The sequence below is a fragment of the Equus przewalskii genome, chromosome 1 (genome assembly GCF_037783145.1).
Source record: "Equus przewalskii isolate Varuska chromosome 1, EquPr2, whole genome shotgun sequence".
Taxonomy (NCBI): domain Eukaryota; kingdom Metazoa; phylum Chordata; class Mammalia; order Perissodactyla; family Equidae; genus Equus; species Equus przewalskii.
This window is the reverse complement of record NC_091831.1, coordinates 119,845,590-119,863,980: the sequence shown is the minus strand read 5'-3', so window position 1 is coordinate 119,863,980 and position 18,391 is coordinate 119,845,590. Positions and strand designations below refer to the sequence as shown.

The following is an 18,391-nucleotide window of genomic DNA, read 5'->3' as shown; positions in this document are numbered from 1 at the left end:
AAGTCTGGAATGGGTCTCACTGAGATGAAATCAAGGTGTCCACAGGGCTGTGTTCCTTCTGGAGGCTCTTGGAGAGAATCCATTTTCTTGCCTTTTCCAGCTTCTAGAGGCTTCCAGCAGTCCTTGGTTTGTGACCCCCTTCCATCTTCAAAGGCCACAGGACAGCATCACTCTGACCTCTGCTTCCATCATCACATCTCCCTTCTCCCACCCTCCTCCTCTTTTCTTCATAAGGACTCTTGTCTTATTGGGTCCACTTGGATAATCCAGGATAATCTCCCCATCTCAAGATCCTTAGTTTAATCATACCTGTAAAGTCCTTTTGCCATGTATGGTAACATATTCACAAGTTCTGGGAATTAGTACCTGGATGGAGGCCATTATTCTCCCTACTACAGTTTGCATCTGGACTTTACCACTTACTAACTGTGTAACCTTGGACAAGTGATCGTACCCCTTGTTCAGTTTCCCCATCCTTAAAATGGAGATGCTAATAGTTCCTACTCCGTAGGATTATTAGGAAGATTAAATGACTTCATGTTTTTCAAAGGCTTATAATAGTGTCTGACACATAGTAATTGCTATGGAAGTGTCTGCTAGCTAAAATATATTAAATAAATAAAAATATTAAAAATATTCACACTCTTTGATCTAGCAATCCTATTATTTGTAATCTATTTCATAGAAACAAAAGCATCCATGCATTAGGCTACATAAAGCATTGTCCATATTGGCAAAAAAAAAAAAAAAAAAAAAGAATCACCGAATCACTGGAATGTCCATTAACGGGAGAATGAATGAATCTGTTGTGGTCCATCTGGAATATAATGGAGCTATTAAAGAGAATGTATTAGATCTCTACTTACAGACCTAGAGAAAGTTAAATTGGAGGAGGAAGTTACAAACTAATGGTATGGAATGATCTCTTTTTTTTTTTTTAAGATTTTTTTCCTTTTTCTCCCCAAAGCCCCCTGGTACCTAGTTGTATATTCTTTGTTGTGGGTCCTTCTAGTTGTGGCATGTGGGACACTGCCTCAGCGTGCTTGATGAGCAGTGCCATGTCCGTGCCCAGGATTCGAACCAATGAAACACTGGACCGCTTACAGTGGAGCTGGGGAACTTAACCACTCGGCCACGGGGCCACCCCCTGTTGTAGACGTTTGAGCCAGTTATTTAACCTCTGAATGTATCAGTTTATCTGTGAAATGAAGATAACAATAATTCTCCCCTAACAGGCTCTAGTGAGGATTAAATGGTATAAAATAGATCAAGTTCTTAGACTCCTGCCAGCAGCTGCATAGTTTGGATATTATTTCTGTTAAGGTGGTTTGAGTGGAGAGAGGTGTGGAAGGATGCACCCAGGATGCTTGCCTGGATAGCTTGGAGGTGGGCAAAGGAAATTCAGAACTGGTGGGAAGAGATGATTAACTTTCTTTTTATATATCTTTACAGTGTTTCAGATAGAAGCCAGCTATTGTTACTTTGATAACTTTTTTATAGTCTAATGTTTTATTGGTAGTTTGGGTACTATTACCATAACCACAGACGCTGAATTGGGAAAGGCACGAAACTATAAACATATCATGATTCAAAGTTTTGTAACTTTTGAAGAGGAATTTAATAACAAAAATTTCAAGGGAAAAAAAGCAAGATAGCCGTAAATCACGCCGGCCTTGTGTGTCCACAGCATCTACTGCCGAGGCTGCTCCAAGCCGCTGTGCTGCTCGTGCGCGCTGCTAGATAGCGGCCACAGCGAGCTCAAGTGCGACATCACCTTGGAGATCCAGCAGCGGCAGGAGGAGCTGGACGCCATGACCCAGGCGCTGCAGGAGCAGGACCGCGCGTTTGGTACGGCGCAGGCGCAGATGCGCTCGGCCGTCAGCCAGCTGGGCCGCGTGCGCGCCGACACCGAGGAGCTGATCCGCGCGCGTGTGCGCCAGGTCGTAGCCCACGTGCGGGAGCAGGAGCGCGAGCTGTTGGAGGGGGTGAACGCGCGGTACCAGCGCGACTACGAAGAGATAGCGGGTCAGCTGAGCCGCTTGGACGCTGTGCTGCAGCGCATCCGCATGGGCGGCGCGCTGGTGCAGAGGATGAAGCGCTATGCCTCGGACCAAGAGGTGCTGGACATGCATGGCTTCCTGCGCGAGGCGCTCTCCCGCCTGCGCCAGGAGGAGCCCCAGAGCCTGCAAGCCGTGGTGCGCACCGATCGCTTCGACGAATTCAAGGTGCGCCTGCAGGACCTCGTCTCTTGCATCACCCAGGGGACAGGTAAGCACCCGAGACACCCTCATGGCTGGCCTGTTTACCCTTAAGGACTTGTGCCTTGCTGCTGCCCCCTGGGGAAGGCAGGACAGAAAAGATCATTTCCATGTGACAGAAAAGGAAAGTGTGGAGTTTTTATTAAGTTTCTTGAGTTTGATCACATCGTAGGTTCCAGGGCACAGGATAAGGGGGAGAGGATGCCCTGACATGGGGCTGCAGCCCCCCATAGGGGTCACGTTTTACTAATTTACAAGATCCTATGGATTAGCTGTGATTTTATGACCCTGGGGGAGTCAAGAAACTATAAAGCTGAGAGCCCGTGTCATTTTAGCTCCGGAGGGACCAACCACTCCAGGAGGTTCTCTTAAGCCACCTGTGTCCAGCAACAGAGAAGTCAGCTGGAACATGAGGTTAGGGTGGAAGGGGGCTGAGAAAACCCCCTGGGGTGGTTAGGTGCTTGCTGAAAACCAGGCTATGGCTCAGTGAAGGAGATCATTTGGCTCCAGGATAGCTTGCCATCTGGACCAGCAGCCAACCTTTGTGGGTCCTGTCTGGTATTGGGAAGTGGGGAGACAGCAGACCAGTTCCTGGCCTTGAGTTGTCCAGTCCAGCTGGAGACAAGATGGGGCACGTCAGTAGCTGGAGAAGGAGACAGTGCTTGACTCTGCAGTCCAAATCTGGGAGTAGTAGCAGCTCTGTTTGTATGAGCTGGAGGTGTCAGGGAGCTTTCAAGAGACAAGGGGAGGGGAGTGCAGAAGAGGGCCTGCAAGGGGAGGAGGCTTTAATGGCTTTTTAGCAAAATCTCTAGGCTGGAATCTGAGCTCTGAACAGCTGGTGTGAGGATGCCCTTACTGGGAAAGGGGAGGGAGGCTACAGAATCTGAAGGCACCTGGACAGGTGCTAGGGATGGAGAGCTTGCCCACTCCTACCCTTGGAGCTGATGGATGTGACCTCATAGAAGTATACATAATCCTAGAATGGGCATGGACTTGTGCCTCCGCCACCTAGGTATTGTATATTACCCCATATACAGGAAATGGCCCCACAGATTTTAAACAGCTTGTTTTGGGTTTTGTAAACTGGCAGTGGCAGAGAAGGGAGTTATTTTATTCTGAAGCATGAGAGATTTAGACTTAATAAAAACAGGAAGAGTTATCTCGGACTTCTCACTGTATGCAGAGAATTCAGTGAGCAATAACGCCTTTAGGATTGTCCACACTTGCCTTGGTGGTGGCCCAGAGATGAAGAGAAGTGTATTTGGGGTTTGAAGCCAAAGGCAAGTGCTCTCTGATTCCACCCCACTCTCCTTCTCGCTGGGTTCATGCCCATTGCAGTTTGGGAGCTTTTCTTCCAACTGCCAGCCCCTCCATGGAACTACCCCAGTGCTGTGAGAGGCCCTGGAGAATGGGTCTCCTGGAAAAGCAACAGGAATGTTCCCTCTGTCACTGTCCCAAGCCAGGATGCCTCTTGCCAGGGTTGGCCCTGAACTGCCTGTGACCTTTTCTGTGTTCTCCAGATGCAGCTCCACCCAGGAGAGCCAGCCCAGAGGCTCCTAGCACTCCCACAGACGCTTCTGACGTTGACCTGGTGAGATGGGTTTGAGGTCTGAAGGGGAGGCAGTACAAACCAGCAGGCCAGCAGGTTGGAAGTTCCCTGTGTCAGGAAGTAAACTGAGTCTCGCTGTCCCTGTGTCTGTAGGCAACAGAGGAAGGAGAGCCCCTGAGAGAGGGACAGCAAGTGGCTGGACTGGAGCTGTCAGTGGGAGGGAGGAAGGGAAGGATTGGCTGGCTGACTCAGAGCTCCTACATGCCAAGGTAGCTCTTGATGGGTTCAGGGGGGTGAGACCAGGGGAGTACAGGAAGTGAATGAGGTGATCACTGGTAGGTGGCCCTGATGGATGTGGCAGATGATCTGTCCCCTCCCTCTACTCCACCCCAGATATGTGAGCCTTCTCCTGGGTCAACATGTGGACCTTCCTCTCCTTTTCCCCCACTCGTGGTTCTTGGAGAGGAATGGAGAATGGGGCCAGGAGTCAGACCTTGATCCCAGCAGCCTGGCTTCCATCAGTGTGTATCCATCGGGGTCAGCATATATCCAAGAACCATAGTTGTTCAGGGTTGGAAGGTGCCCGTACCCCCTCTAATGTTGGCATTCTCTCTGCAGTGCCCCTGACCTATACCTGTCCAGCTTTCATGCTGTAGGGGAGAAAGAAACACTCCTGCATCCTCTGGGTTCTTCTGGCTGGTCTTACAATTAAATTGACATGAGACAGAATAACAGGAGAAAACCAAACAAAGTTTAATAGTATGTATACATAGGAGAAACCCAGGAGAACCGAGTAACTTGCCAAAGTGGCCAAAGCCCCCACCGTTACTACCATCTTCAGCTAAAGACAAAGGAGGATGTTGGGGGTAGTGGTTTGGGGCTTCAGAGAGGAGGAAGGCAATTCATAGGGAGATGGGAAAGCAAATGTTTGGTAAACTAGTGTTTGCTGGGCCATCTATACACAATGAGAGAGAACTGATAAAATGAGCTTTGCTAGATGCCTTCCCGTCTGCCATACCTAGAGTTATCATGGTGATGGCTCCTTCCTAGAACAGGCCTTCTAATCTTAAATTCTTTAGGCAGTTAGGGGGAAGCTCAAAGTTTCTTTCCGAGTTTTTTGTTCTTAAAAATAAGCCAAAGAGACACATTCTGGGTGGCAAATTCTGATGCCCCACAATGCACACACCTCCAGGAACAGGAAGCTCGCTCATTCTTGATGCACTCACTCCTGCCTCTACTGCCCTGGGTGGAAATGCGGTGGCATCCCTTTAACTTGCCCTCTTGGGTGGTTGCATGCATGGCTCCTCTTGGCTGGGATAACTTCCCTCCATTCCCTATTGCACCAAGTGTCTGGTCTCCTCCCCATCCTTGTCATCCAGGTTTGCATGTGCTTGCCTGTCAGGCATCTGGGCCCAGGACTGACCAGTCCTCCATGGAAAGCAGGTCTTCTGGTGTGGGTGGTCGGGGCAATAAGCCTTTGTAGCTTTGTCATGGCATGGCCCATAGGAGGGAGAGATTGCTGCAGGCTGAGGCAATCAGGAGAGGCTTCCTGAGGAAAGCAGGACTTAGGATCTGAGAGTTTCAGAGCTAGGATAGGAAGAGAGCATGGAGTCCAACCCGCCTCTTTTACAGAGAATGAAGCTAAGGCCCAGAGAGAGGGTGTGACTTAACCCAAGGCTACACAGCGAGCTAGGGGCAAGACTAAGAAGCCAACTCCTAACTATCTTAGGTACTGCAGTCCCATATACACAGCTTCAAAAATTAAAGGACATTTTATTTTATTTTCTGGATAGATAACACAATCACATGGTCAAAATAAAAATGTAGAAAAGTGATAAATAATGTCTCACTCTATGTCCCCCATCTGTCCAGTTCTTCATCAATTTCTTACATATCCTTCCAGAATTTCTTTATGTAATTACAAGCAAATATGATTATAAACATTTGTTTTCCTTTCCTTTTTTTTGCACAAAGGTAGCATAATCCCATATACATAGTACTGTGCCGGGGCTTTTCGCTCAATGAGATATTCTGAAATTCTTACCTGTCAGTAGGCAGGAAGCTTCCTGAGGCCTTTTTGCATCTGCACTGTGATCCACTGAATGGATTTGGCATACTTTATTTAGCGAGTTCCCTGTTGGGGCATATTTAGGTTGTTTTGGTATTACAGCAATGCTAGAATGACTAATGTCCCCAAATAAATCACATGAGTAAGAGTGAAAAGTGCCTTGGATCACAGCTCTCGGCTTTCTTCCAAGTGCCAATTGCTGGTTAATGAACAGCAAGAGGGCCCCTGCAGTCTTGTGGAGGGTTGAGGCGTTTTGCCAGGTCTTTGTCTTGATGTGACTTTGTTACCGATTGAACTGTCTCCCCATACTGGTGGAGGGGAGAAACTAGAGTAAGACTCTTGCCCTTCTTCTTGTGGTTCTTCCTCTGTTCCGTGTCGCAACGTTGAAACAAGACTTAAGCTGAGCATTCAATAGCACAAGCTGTATTCAATAGCCAAAGAATTGGAGAAGTGGGGCAAAGGTCTAGGTGACGAAAGGGAGGGATCGGCATAGTTATTCCGGGAAAGGGGCGGGATGTCTGGGGAACAACCGTGCCACCTCTTTTCTTTCCTCATTTGGTTATAGCCTGCCATTGCCGTGGCGGTTGTAAACTGTCGTGGTGTCGGTGGGTATGTTCTGTAGTATAGTAATGTATCACAGTAAGCGTCTGGTGAGCTGCGAGGTCTATGTCAGGTCAAGTCAGACTGCCTTGTTGCCTTCAGCCGGTTTTGACTGGTTTTGTTCAGCCATCTTCTTCCTCTGTGGTTTCCTGCAAGCTAAAGACAACAGTTAGGCTTGTTCTGAGCTGGGTTGTGGTTAATGTCATATGGGGCAGGGGCCGGGTAACAACTTCCCGCTTTCAGCTGCTAAGCAGTTTGAACTGGAGCGTCAGAAGAATACTCTGTCCAGAGCTTTTTGCTTTCACTTTGGTAATAGGCTGGGGGTGCGTGGCGGGAGGGTGGAGCTGGGTGAAGGAAGTGGTAAGAGCTGAGTGCAAAGGGCAAGTGTGGCAGCTCAGGTGAGCCAGGCGAGGTCAGCTCGCGCTGTCCCAGGAGGAAGTCAGGTCCGTCAACTGTGCCAGGAGAAAGACAACTCTTGGACCTGTGTGCCTGCCTTAGGAGGCAGGAGCTGGGCTCTGGTGCCAGCACGCATCCCTCTTGAAATGCTGGTTTACTTTCCTTGCAACGGTGTGCCTAGGAAATGAGAAACACACCAACAGGCTTAACCAGGAATGCTTGGTGGGGGGTGGCTCAGGCATTTTCCCTCCTCTGTTTCTCATAGGCGCCTTTTGTAATGACATTACAATACTTTAAATGAAAAAATAAACATTTTTAACATTATAAAACAGCTATAAATCAGTCATGGCGATTTTCTTTTGTTTACTGAGCCCTCCTGAGTGTCTCCTGCTGCATTAACCTTGTGGTGGGGTGGCGGGGGGAGGGGGGGTGGTCAGGGAGGGAGGAAAAGAGGCAGAGAGGAGCCCAGCCCATCTGAAGGAGGGTCTCTTACATACCAACAGTATGTAAACAGACATGGAAGGGTAGAGCAAGACCTTTTCAACTTTCTAAAAATTTTTAATGGTGATAAAATACACACAACATAAAATTTACCTAGAAGTGGAATTTCTGGATGTATGATAATTATATTTTTAATTTTTAGAGGAAGCACCATGCAATTTTAAAAGTAACCATCCTAATGAGTGTGAGGTGGTTTAAACTTTTTTGACCACTATCTGCTGTAAAAAATATATTTTACATCTAACCTATAGTGTATACACGTGCACACACATGCCTGTAGCTAAAACAGAAGTTTTGCAAAGTAAATTATGCTTATTACATGGGACGTGCTTTCCTATTTTTATTCTATGTAATATAAAAAATGCTGGTTATGACCCACTAGATTGCCTTCATGGTCCACTAGTGGATCCCAGACTGTAGTTTGAAAAACACTGGCATAGAAAGCAGAGTGGAGACCGTGTGTTTTCCTAGAGGCCATGAGATTGTCTGTTCTCTCCGCTGCCGCCAGCAGGCTCCACTCTGATCCAGAGGGATGACTCTCCTTTCTTTTTGTAAAGATGTTGAGGGAAAAAAAACCTGGGAAGGAGGGGAAGAGGGAAGAGAGAAGGAAGTCATCCGTTATAGCAAATGGCGTGGGAGCCCACATCCCACATCAAAGTGCTCGATGCCAAGGAGAGCCCCGACGTGGGGTCCCGGTACCCAGCACATGGCCCCATCGTCCCAGTCTTTCCCTGCCTACCCTAGCCCGGGCTTGGCCAGCTAATCCCTGGTGTTCCCCCATGAGGGTAGGCTGTCTGAGTGTGTCCTCTACCACACAGGAGGGACAGAGCTTGTCCCCGTGAGGAAAGCGTACCCTGACCACATACTCTCACAGTCGGGCGTGCCTGGCTCTTTCCCTGCAGCTACCCTAGATGGAGAGCCCCCTCCCGCTGGGTGGGAGTCCCTTTCCATCACTGCATGGACGGACTGCAGGCTTCGAATTGGTACTCATCCATTGGGGGCACAAAGTGAGGTGCCAAGGGGTCAGGATTGGAGACAGGAGTGGCAGGCCAGGGCCCCAGGAGCCAAGCCCTGGAGTCTGGGTCACTTGTCACTCATTTTCAGCAAATGATCCAGCGAATGCTTCAGTTTCCCACGATAGAGAAAGATGGTGGGAGAGATATAAAGGAGACAGTGACTATTAAAGGAGGATATGCAAGGGCAGGAAGGGCACTTCCATTTCCAGGACACTGGATTCAAACCCTGGTCCAGGCCCTTAGTAGGTGTATGACCTTAGGAAATCACTTCCCCTCTCTGTGCCTCAGTTTCCTTCTTTGTAGATTGGCAATAATCGTGGTATAGTTCCTACATTTTTATTTTATTTTATTTTTTTTAAAGATTTTATTTTTCCTTTTTCTCCCCAAAGCCCCCCAGTACATAGTTGTATATTCTTCATTGTGGGTCCTTCTAGTTGTGGCATGTGGGACGCTGCCTCAGCGTGGTTTGATGAGCAGTGCCATGTCCGCGCCCAGGATTCGAACCAACGAAACACTGGGCCGCCTGCAGCGGAGCGCACGAACTTAACCACTCGGCCACGGGGCCAGCCCCCCTACATTTTTATTTTTAACTAACTTTTTTATTGTGGCAAAATTCACATAAGAAAATTCACTATTTTAAGGTATACAATTCAGTGACATTTAGTACACTCATAATCTTCTACAACCATCCCATCTATCTAGTTCCAGAATATTTTCATTACCCTGAAACATAACCGTGAAACAGTCACTCCCCATTTTTCCCTCCCCCGTCGTCTGGCAACCACCAGTCTGCTTTCTATGTCTATGCATTTAACTAACTATTCTGGATATTTCTTATAAATGGAATCATACGATATGCATTCTTTGTGGCTGACTTCTTTCCACTTAGCATAATGTGTTCAAGGTTCATCCGTGTTGTGTGTATCAGAATGTCATTCCTTTTTATGGCTGAACAATATTCCACTGTATGGCTGGACCACGTTTTGTTTATTCATTCATCAGTTGATAGCCGTTTGGGTTGTTTCCACCTTTTGGCTATTGTGAATAATGCTGCTGTGAACGTTCATGTGCGAGTTTCTGTTTAAATATCTGTTTTCAGTTCTTTGGGGTATATACCTATGAGTAGAATTGTTGGATCATACGGAAAGTCTGTGTGTAACTCTTTGAGGAGCTACCCCTACTTTTTGGGACAGGTCCATGGAGCACTCGGCACTGCGTCCGACACAGACCAGTGATAAAAACAGTAGTCAGCAGCAGCAGCAGCACTGGTGCCAGCCAAGTGCCAGGTGCTCCTCTAAGCATTTTACTGGTAGTGACACATTTCATCCACATTATCCTGTGAGGGGAATATTATTATTATTCCCATTTTACAGAGGGGGACTGAGGCCCGAGGAGTGTTAAGTGATTTGTCCAAGGTGTGTAATCGCTGTTCTGACCCAGGTGGAGTTAAGGCCCAGGGGGCAGTGTGAAGGTCACAGGGAGGCCAATTTCAGCCCAGTAGAAGGATGTCCTCACTCTCGCAACTCTGCAGTTTGAGGAGCTGCTTCCGTCAGTAGTGAGCACTTTGTCCCTGGAGGTATGTAGCCGGGGCTAGTGAGCCTTGAGGAGTTGCTGGGTAGTAAGATCCCTGAGGTCATCTACTGGCCCCGCTAGGAAGCACAGGAATTGAAGTGGTCCCTGGACGCCAGCACCTCAGAGCCAGAAGGAGGTGACGTCATGGAGGGTATTGGGGGGACTCCTGCTCTCCTTGGACCGGGCAGCCTGCACCTCTGGCTGGGTGAGGCCCTGGGGATTGGGCTGACTCCAGGCCTGGGCTCCGAGCCCTGGGCCTGCTGCCTGGTCATTTCTGACTCTCTTGTTTCCTTCCTTGAAGCCGGAGGAGGTGCAGGAGGCGCAGGCCCCAGGGCTGGATGACACCCTCACTGAGACCCCATCTGTGGCTGTGGTACAACCGGTGCCCGGGGCACACCCTGTGCCAGTGTACGCCTACTCCATCAAAGACCCCTCCTACAGAGAGGTAAGGTTCTCCCCAGCCCCCACCTCCCCTCCCGAAGGCCCAGATCCCCCCAGGCAGAAAGAGGTGGAGCAGGGATGAGAATCCAGGCCTTAATGAACACCTACTCCATGTTCTCCCTCGCTCTTGGCTGCCTTGTCAGGAAGCTCCCCTCTAAGCATGAGCCACTCCCAGGGCAATCAGGCCAGCAGAGGTCGGTGGTCAGCAGGCAGGGCCTGTGTGCGTGGCCGCCTGGGAGGGCTTTCTGTAAGGAGAGAGGCGTGATCTGCATGGCAGAGAGCAGAGGGAACAGCAGGAGCAAAGGCTCCTGCCCCCCACATCCAGGTCTCTGCCTACCACCCCGGTGTCCCTAGAGGCTTCTGACCCAGCCTTTTGGCTCCCTATTGCACAGGAGGTCACCAGCACAGCCACACCACAGAAGAGGAAGTCCTGCCAGACCGAGTGCCCCAGGAAGCTCATCAAGATGGAGTCTGAAGAGAAGGAGGGAAGGTTGGCCCAGAGCTCCCCCGAGCAACCCAGACCCAGCACCTCCAAGGCAGTCTCGCCATCCCACCTGGACAGGCCTCCCAGCTCCAAGAGCCCTGTCATAGGAAACGAGGACTTCCTGCCCAACAGCAACCACACACCTGACCACCCTGTGGAGGCAGGTAGGCAGGTAGGCGGGCAGCAGAGGCTGAGGCCTGCATGCTGTCTTCCGGGGACTGGGTGGAGCCCCTCTTCTGCATCCTTACACCACCCAGGGAGCCCAAAGCCACCAGTATTCCCTGTGTGTCCTGCTCTCAGCTCCCACCTGATGGGGCAGGGAAAGCCCACGGTTTTCCTGTGGGATTAACAGGGATCCACCTTACCTCTGCGTTGCCGGGATTCAGTGTGGGGAGCCTGAGGGGCTGAGGCCCACAGTTCCATAGCTCCTTCCCCCAAGACACCCTACAGTGCCCAGAACTCTGCCTCTCCACAGGGTGCTCTCCCCGAGAAATGTTTGTGAGTAGGTGCCTAGCACACTCCCAGAGAGGACTTGGATAAAGTCTGCACCCATCAGTTCCCAAATTTTTCTGCAAAGGCCACCCACCTAAGGTACTTCATTTGTTCTAGATATTTTTTATGGGCACTGCCAGGCAGGGAGTCCTTGGGCATGAGTTTAGATCAACCCATAAAATTCTGCAACATTTAAGACAGTTCTTCCTAGATCTGCTTCACCTGGAGTCCAGCTTTGCTTTCATTCTAGGTCCTAGACTGAGCCCCGTCCCGGCTCACACACTGAGCCCCAAGTGACATTCCTTGCTCACAAATGCTGTTGGTAATCAAAAGGGGCTGAGAATTGGAAGAAACCAACGTGCTTCTTTAAGATTGCAAAAGGTGGGGCCGGCCCAGTGGCGCAGCAGTTAAGTTCGCACGTTCTGCTTCAGCGGCCCGGGGTTCCCCGGTTCAGATCCCGGGTGTGGACATGGCACCACTTGGCACGCCATGCTGTGGTAGGCATCTCACATAGAAAGTAGAGGAAGATGGGCACGGATGTTAGCTCGGGGCCAGGCTTCCTCAGCAAAAAGAGGAGAACTGGCAGTAGTTAGCTCAGGACTAATCTTCCTCAAAAAAAAGATTGCAGAAAGTGTCAAACCTCTACAGGGAGGAAATTCTGAATTTAGCCAGCAGCTGAATTAAGTATTCACAGGCAGGGCATAGCAGGCAGTGATGCAAAGCCGCTTTAAGTAAACAGATTCACACAGGCGCACACGGTGAATGTTCACATCCCCCCTTGCAGGGCACACGTCACCCACCCAGTCCAGTGGTCTGCAAGGATTCCCACGGGAGGACACCCCGGATCCCACCCAGCGGGCATCCCCGGCAGGGCCTAACGCTGTCTCCCCTGCCCTGTTTCAGAGGAACGCGTTGTGGTGATCAGCAGCTCAGAAGACTCAGATGCCGAAAACTCGGTGAGTGGCCCAGAAGTTTGGCCCAGGACCCTGGCCTCCCCCAATTCCAGGTCCCAAGGGGCACAGCCACAGCAGGTGACTCTCAGACTCACCTTGCACCTAGACTCACCTTGCACCTGGGGAATTTCCAGCGCAGCCATGAGTCCTGAACTGTCCTGAGGACAGTCTCCAAATGCCAGCTGTGGGCCTGGGGCACCCCAGCCCTCCTCCATACTGGGGCAGGAGCCTTTAGTAACCACATGTACTCTTCTAAAAAGCTGATAGAATGCTTACTTCCCAAGCCCTGTCTCTTTTCTCGACTAGCCAATACCTTTGTCTGGAGCTTCCTTATGCATTTTCTGTCCTCTTCAGTCCTCAGTGAGGGGGGTGGACAAGAACCCATTGCCTGGTTAATCACAGCCACTTAGGGCCAGTGCAGGGGTGTGAGGGCATGGGCAGCACTGTCCAGGGCCCAAACAGGCAAGTTTTCATTCCATGTAAGGAAGAACTTCTTTACAGCCATCCCACAATGGAACAAGTGGCCTTGTGGGTTGTAACCCTTCTGTCTCTGGAGGTTTGTTAATGGAGGCTGAGCTGTCACCTGTCCAGGGGAACGGGGATCTGAACAGAGTGAAAGGTTGGCCTGGGTGGTCCCCAAGGTCCCTTCCAGCCCTTAGTCTGAGGTTCTGTGTTGGAAAGCGCGTGGAGCCCACGGAGACCGATGCGCCACACTCCTCGCCAGCCCACCTGCTGCAGAGAGCGCGAGGAGCATCCCACCGCTGCCGGCGTCTTATCCGTCTGCCACGTGGCGCATGCCGCCCCCCGCCTTTGCCTTCCCACGATTCCACGAAGCAAGCTGCTGTCTCTGATGTCGAGTGTCCCAGCCAGACTGCCGGTCACCAGGAGCGTGCTGCCATCCACCGTGGGATCAGCTTCCTGTCACGCAGAGCACAAGGAAGTACCCGCCTTCGCCACTTATTCCGCTTGCCCCTCAAAGTGTATTGTGCCCCCACGTGGACTTGTCCTCCCACCGCGGTCCAAGCCGCCACCCCTGCCACCACAGGGCCTCCCAACCCTCCTGCCAATCCCCAGGAGTGTCCTGCCCACCTCCAAACAGCAAGTGGCCAACCCCGACGGGCGAGACGCGCAGTGCGATCCCGCGGCCACTCTCTCCGGGGCTCCCCCCATGTAGCCCAGTGGCTGAACAACTTCTTTGCCCTTCCTCTCTCCTCTGTGGCTCCTCAGCTTGACGCCTGTCTCAGAGGGGGCGTGGGAGGAAGCAGAACACCCCAGACTCTTGGGACAGGAGTCTCCCCCAGGGATTCTGACAGAGCCCCCATAGAGAATCCCCAAGTCCAGGTCCCAGTGGAAGTCCCTCCAATTGCAGTCCTACCACCCCACCCTCCAGAGAAGCCTCCCGCCAGCCTGGGTCCCCCTCAGGCAAGCCTCTGAGAGCCCCTACTGCCTCATCTTCTATAGCTGCTGGCCACCATCTTGTAACCCTGCAGCCAAACACCCACGCCCTGCTCCCTGAGCCTCTGGCCCACTGCCCAGCCCAGCCCAGCCCACGTGCTAAAGGTCCTGCACACACTAGGCATTCAGTATATCTTGATCAAGGAGGAAACCAGAGAACGAATGGCTACATGGACTCTGGCAGAAAGACTTAAGTCCTCTTCAGCCAAGAGGTCATGTGATGACTGAGATTCAGGCCACCCTTCCACACATCCCTGGGCCTCTGTCCACCAAAAGAAAGCTTCTCTTGCCCTTTGCACCTCCCACTGCCCCATCCCCCCCACCCCAAGCCTTTCCACTGGGCCTCTGCCAGGATCTGAGCCCATGAGGGCAGAGACTGTGTCCATCCTGGGACCTGGCAGATGTGGCTGCTTAATAAATATTTGTTGAAAGATAGCCTTGCAAACCCTTCTTCCATGACCATCAGCTTCCCTGCTGGACTTAGTTCTTCCCTGCAGGCGGCTTTGCCTCCTCCCTGCACGGAAACTTGGTTCTCCTGTGGGAAAACTGTCTCTTTCTCCCACACCCTATGAGCATCAGAAGTGGGAGGCGGGGTCAAGGCCCTCTGTGCCTCCTGGACTGTTTCAGTCCCACCATCTGGTAAGATCTCCTGCGCCTTTGAGGTTCCAGGTCTCCAGGTGAACCCTACTTTCCCCAGCCCCTCAGATCTCCTCCCACCTCACCCCACACAGGGAAGACCCTGGCATCTGCCTCCTAGGTTTCCTGTCCCCACCTTCTTCCTGGGTGACTTCAGCATCCACCACCCTGACCTCTGCACTCTTTGAGCTCTTGAGGGTCTTCACTCCATTCTGCTGCAGCCGCCAACCACATGGCCACACCCTGGACCTCACCATCACTGAGAATTGGCCCACTCAGACTGACCACAGCCTCCTGTCCCTTGAGCTCTATCAGTTCCTTTCAGGTCCTCTGCTCTCCCTCGCAGCTTCACCTGTAGTTCTGGCTGCTCCTCCTCCCTCTCTTTTGGGTCCCTATTCTTTTAAATATTGTTCTTCCCGCTTTGCTTCTGGGCCCTCTTCTCTTTTTAGTCTGTGTCCTCTCCCTGGTGACCTAGCTGCACCCATGGCTTCAGTTACTGCCCAGGAGCTGCTGATGTCCGGCACTCACTCCTGCCTGCCAGACCAGTGTAGCCAATGGCCTTCCGATGTCTCCACTCGGATGCCCCATAAACATGTCAAACTTGCCCTCAGATGCCCTATAGAAACCTCAAATTTTGTCTCTTGTCCTCCCTTATCGGCAAGTTGTACCAATCTGCCCAGTTACACAAGCCGAGACCCCAGAGCTGCCCTGCACAACCCCCCTTTTTATTATTCCTCACACTCAGTCAATTTTTGAGTCTTATCTTTACATGTTCTGAATTCCTCCGAAATCCGAGCCCTTCTTTCCATCCTGTAAGATTAAAACTGACCCTGGGTGGAGGTAGAAGCCTGGGAAGGGAAGCTAGAGAAGAGGATTGAAATGCCACTAGTCTCACCGGTCTTCACGAGAGTCAAGTGGAGGAACTGAAACCAGCAATATTTAGGGGGTGGGGTGTCAGTCGAATCCTCAGCTGTCAACAAGGAGTTACTAGGTGATGTCTGAGGTTAATCAAGGAAGGAGGTAGAAGCACCTTTCAGGTTATGAAGAATTAAACAATTAGAAGCAGCTGCTCACCTTTGGAGGCGGTGTCTGGAGGTGAGAGCCAGAGGACCACCACTTTTGTGTAGGTATTCATCAGACACACTTTTTTTTTTTTTGGTGAGGAAGATTAGCCCTGAGCTAACATCTGTTGCCAATCTTCCTCTTTTTGCTTGAGGAAGATTGTCCCTGAGCTAACGTCTGTGCCAGTCTTCCTCTATTTTGTGTGTGGGACACCGCCACAGCATGGCTTGATGAGTGGTGTGTAGGTTTGCACCTGGGATCCAAACCGGTGAACCCTGGGCTGCTGAAGCAGAGCATGCACACTTAACTGCTGCACCACTGGGCTGGTCCCCTAGACACACATTTTTTAATTTAACCATTACAGGTGTCCCAAGCTTTTTGGGAAAAAAAAGTTTTAAAGAAAATAAATTAGGTCCCTCTCGTGCATTTCTCACGCAGCTCCCATGCCCCCTTCCAGACTCCTTGGTTTTCTTAGAGTACCCATGGCAACTTGGAGGGGGTAGGGTGACATTCACAGGGTGTGCCAGCGTCCCGCACACCGATGCCCACTCCATGAAGTTTATCTGACTTTACAGTGTGAAAGTTGTAGAATACTGGCCTGCTAAGAAATCACCTTTTCAAGTGTACCAGGGCACGTAGGCACCCCTTGCCTGCCCTCACCCAGCTCCGGCTGCAGCTATGCCAGTTGGTGGACTCTAGCTAGACGTGGCGGGTGGCTCTGGTGTAGGCCTGGCATTGTGGAGTGACTGCTTAAGCAGGAAGAGTGCTCTATAAGAGACCTCCCCCTGCTGGAAGAGGCAGTGGGGCCATAGTTGGGTGGAGGGGCAAGACCCTCATGGTGGAGACCTGGAGTGAGGACCATGCTTAAAAACGAGAGTGAGTCAGCAGTGCCTCCTCTATTGTGGGCCTTATGTTAGGATCCAAGGCAGAAAAGGATGGGAGTTCTCACCCACTCGTGCACAGATGACTGGCCCCAGAGTGCAGCAGCAGCAGGACCAAGTGGAAGCAGGAGGGGGCCCAGCCAAGGGGGCAGCCCCTGGTAGAAGTGGCAGTGGTGACTGGCAGTGCAAGGGAGGCCTGTGAGGAGCAGCTGATCCAGGGGAGGGGCCGTGATGCTGGTGAGTGTGTTAGAAAAAGAAACAGGTGCCCGTCTGGGAAGATGGGAGCCATGTCCCCTGAGGGACAGCAGCAGCCTGCGGAGGGGCTGGAGCAGTGGGCAGAAGGTAGTCAAGGCCACAGGCCAGCTGATGAGGTGATCCAGTTCACAGATGCATGTGAGGTAGTTTTGGGGCCTTAAAAACTGCAAGAGCTGGGGTTTTGTTTCTGCGGCAAACAGCAATGTGTGTGTCTTGCCAAACTGATCCCAGCTGTTACTTAAGCTTGGGTGCTGAGAAAGTTCCTCAGCAGCTTGGGGACTCTTGATAAGAATTAATGCCAGATACTAGATAATTAATGTCTTCAGGTGACTGGATGCTGAATATCAGAGTCTGGCTCTTGTCTGATCTGCTGATGACCAAACATGGAATGAATGAATCAGTAATTAGGACAGTCATTCTCAGCCCTGGCTGTACCCTGGAATCACTTGGGGGGTTTTACCAAGGACAGATTCCTGGGTCCCACCCCCAGAGATTTTAATTGAATTGGTCTAGGGTTCAGCCTGGGCATCAAGATTTCTAAAGCTGCTAATGCACAGCCAAAGTAGAGGACTGCTGAACTGGGGGCACGAGTTCCACATTTGTGTCAGAGAAGCGCTGCACATTTGTGTAGGTATCAGCTTTGAATGAAGGCGACATGTACCTCCTGGGCTATGATCCAGCAGGGAGAGGAGACACTGGATCCTCCAGATCAACCTCCTAGACTTTAGGAAGGTGATTAAAATGTCAACCCAGCTGCTCCCTATGACCACATTTGGTATGGTCATTAGACCTGCTGTGTTGAGTTGGAATGCTCTTGACCTGCTAAGTTGACCTGTGATGAAGATAAGTGAAACATAGCTCATGAACCAGATTGCATGTGTACCTTGGAAAAGTCCTGGATCCCACATGGCTTGGTCTGAGGACAGTTTTGCAGTCAAAGAAACAGTTCATTAACCAAGCAGAATAAATAAATTCCAGTATTTACTTGCATCTTTCAAAGAGTGTTAAAAGGCATCCAATTCCTAACTCACAGCAGCACTTCTTAAATTCCTCTCCCCTTTCCTGTGGCTCTCGTCGTCCCCCCCTCCCTAGTTCCTCAAAGCCGCTCCCCACTTTTCACTTTCCAGTCCTTGCACATGGGCTCTCGTCTCTTCCCCACTCCATTCCCTCTGCTGCATTCCTTTTCCCTTCCAAGCAATCTCAGCCTTTTCCAAGGAAAGGCCCTCTCCTGGCTTGGGTTTTGGGCTCTACTACTGTCCCTCTCTGCTCCCGATTGTAATAAGGCCAGAAGTGGGGGTGTCGGGGTGGGTCTTGAGGGTTTCCTTTAGTGAGCAGAGCCAGAAAGACATCCTGTGCCAGAGTCTCTATGGGCAGATTGCCCTCTGTTAAACTTGGGTCTTTAGAAAAGTCTTTTCGGGGGTCAGCCTGGTGGGTGGCAGAGTGGTTAGGTTCACACACTCTGCTTTCAGTGGCCTGGGGTTCACTGGTTCAGATCCTGGGTGCGGACCTATGCACTGCTTATCAAGCCATGCTGTGGCTGCATCCCACATAGAACTAGAAGGAAGAGAACAAAAGAAAGAGATGAAAGGGGCCAGGTTAAGTTCCTACACTCTGCTTCGGCAGCCTAGGGTTTCGCCAGTTCGGATCCTGGGCATGCACATGGCACCATTCGTCAGGCCATTGCTGAGGTGGCATCCCACATAGCACAACCAGAAGGACCTACAACTAGAATATACAACTATGCGCTGGGGCTCTGGGGAGGAAAAAAAAAG

At 51.0% G+C, this 18,391-nt stretch overlaps 1 protein-coding gene across 17 annotated transcripts in view; it reads left to right on the top strand.

Annotated features, from left to right (window-relative positions):
• Window positions 1-18,391, top strand: part of PML (PML nuclear body scaffold) — a 46,668-nt gene that overhangs the window by 21,708 nt on the left and 6,569 nt on the right. For 4 of the 17 annotated variants that reach the window (XM_008535328.2, XM_008535333.2, XM_070621542.1 and 1 more), the window contains exons 3-7: window positions 1,688-2,268; window positions 3,779-3,849; window positions 10,262-10,405; window positions 10,794-11,049; window positions 12,281-12,333. In XM_008535328.2, the coding sequence (XP_008533550.2) occupies window positions 1,688-2,268; window positions 3,779-3,849; window positions 10,262-10,405; window positions 10,794-11,049; window positions 12,281-12,333 (1,105 nt within the window). Of the gene's footprint in view, window positions 1-1,687; window positions 2,269-3,778; window positions 3,850-10,261; window positions 10,406-10,793; window positions 11,058-12,161; window positions 12,334-13,011; window positions 14,221-18,391 lie in introns of those variants that run through there. The other 13 variants (XR_011540475.1, XR_011540474.1, XR_011540473.1 and 10 more) reach the window with 11 other exon arrangements.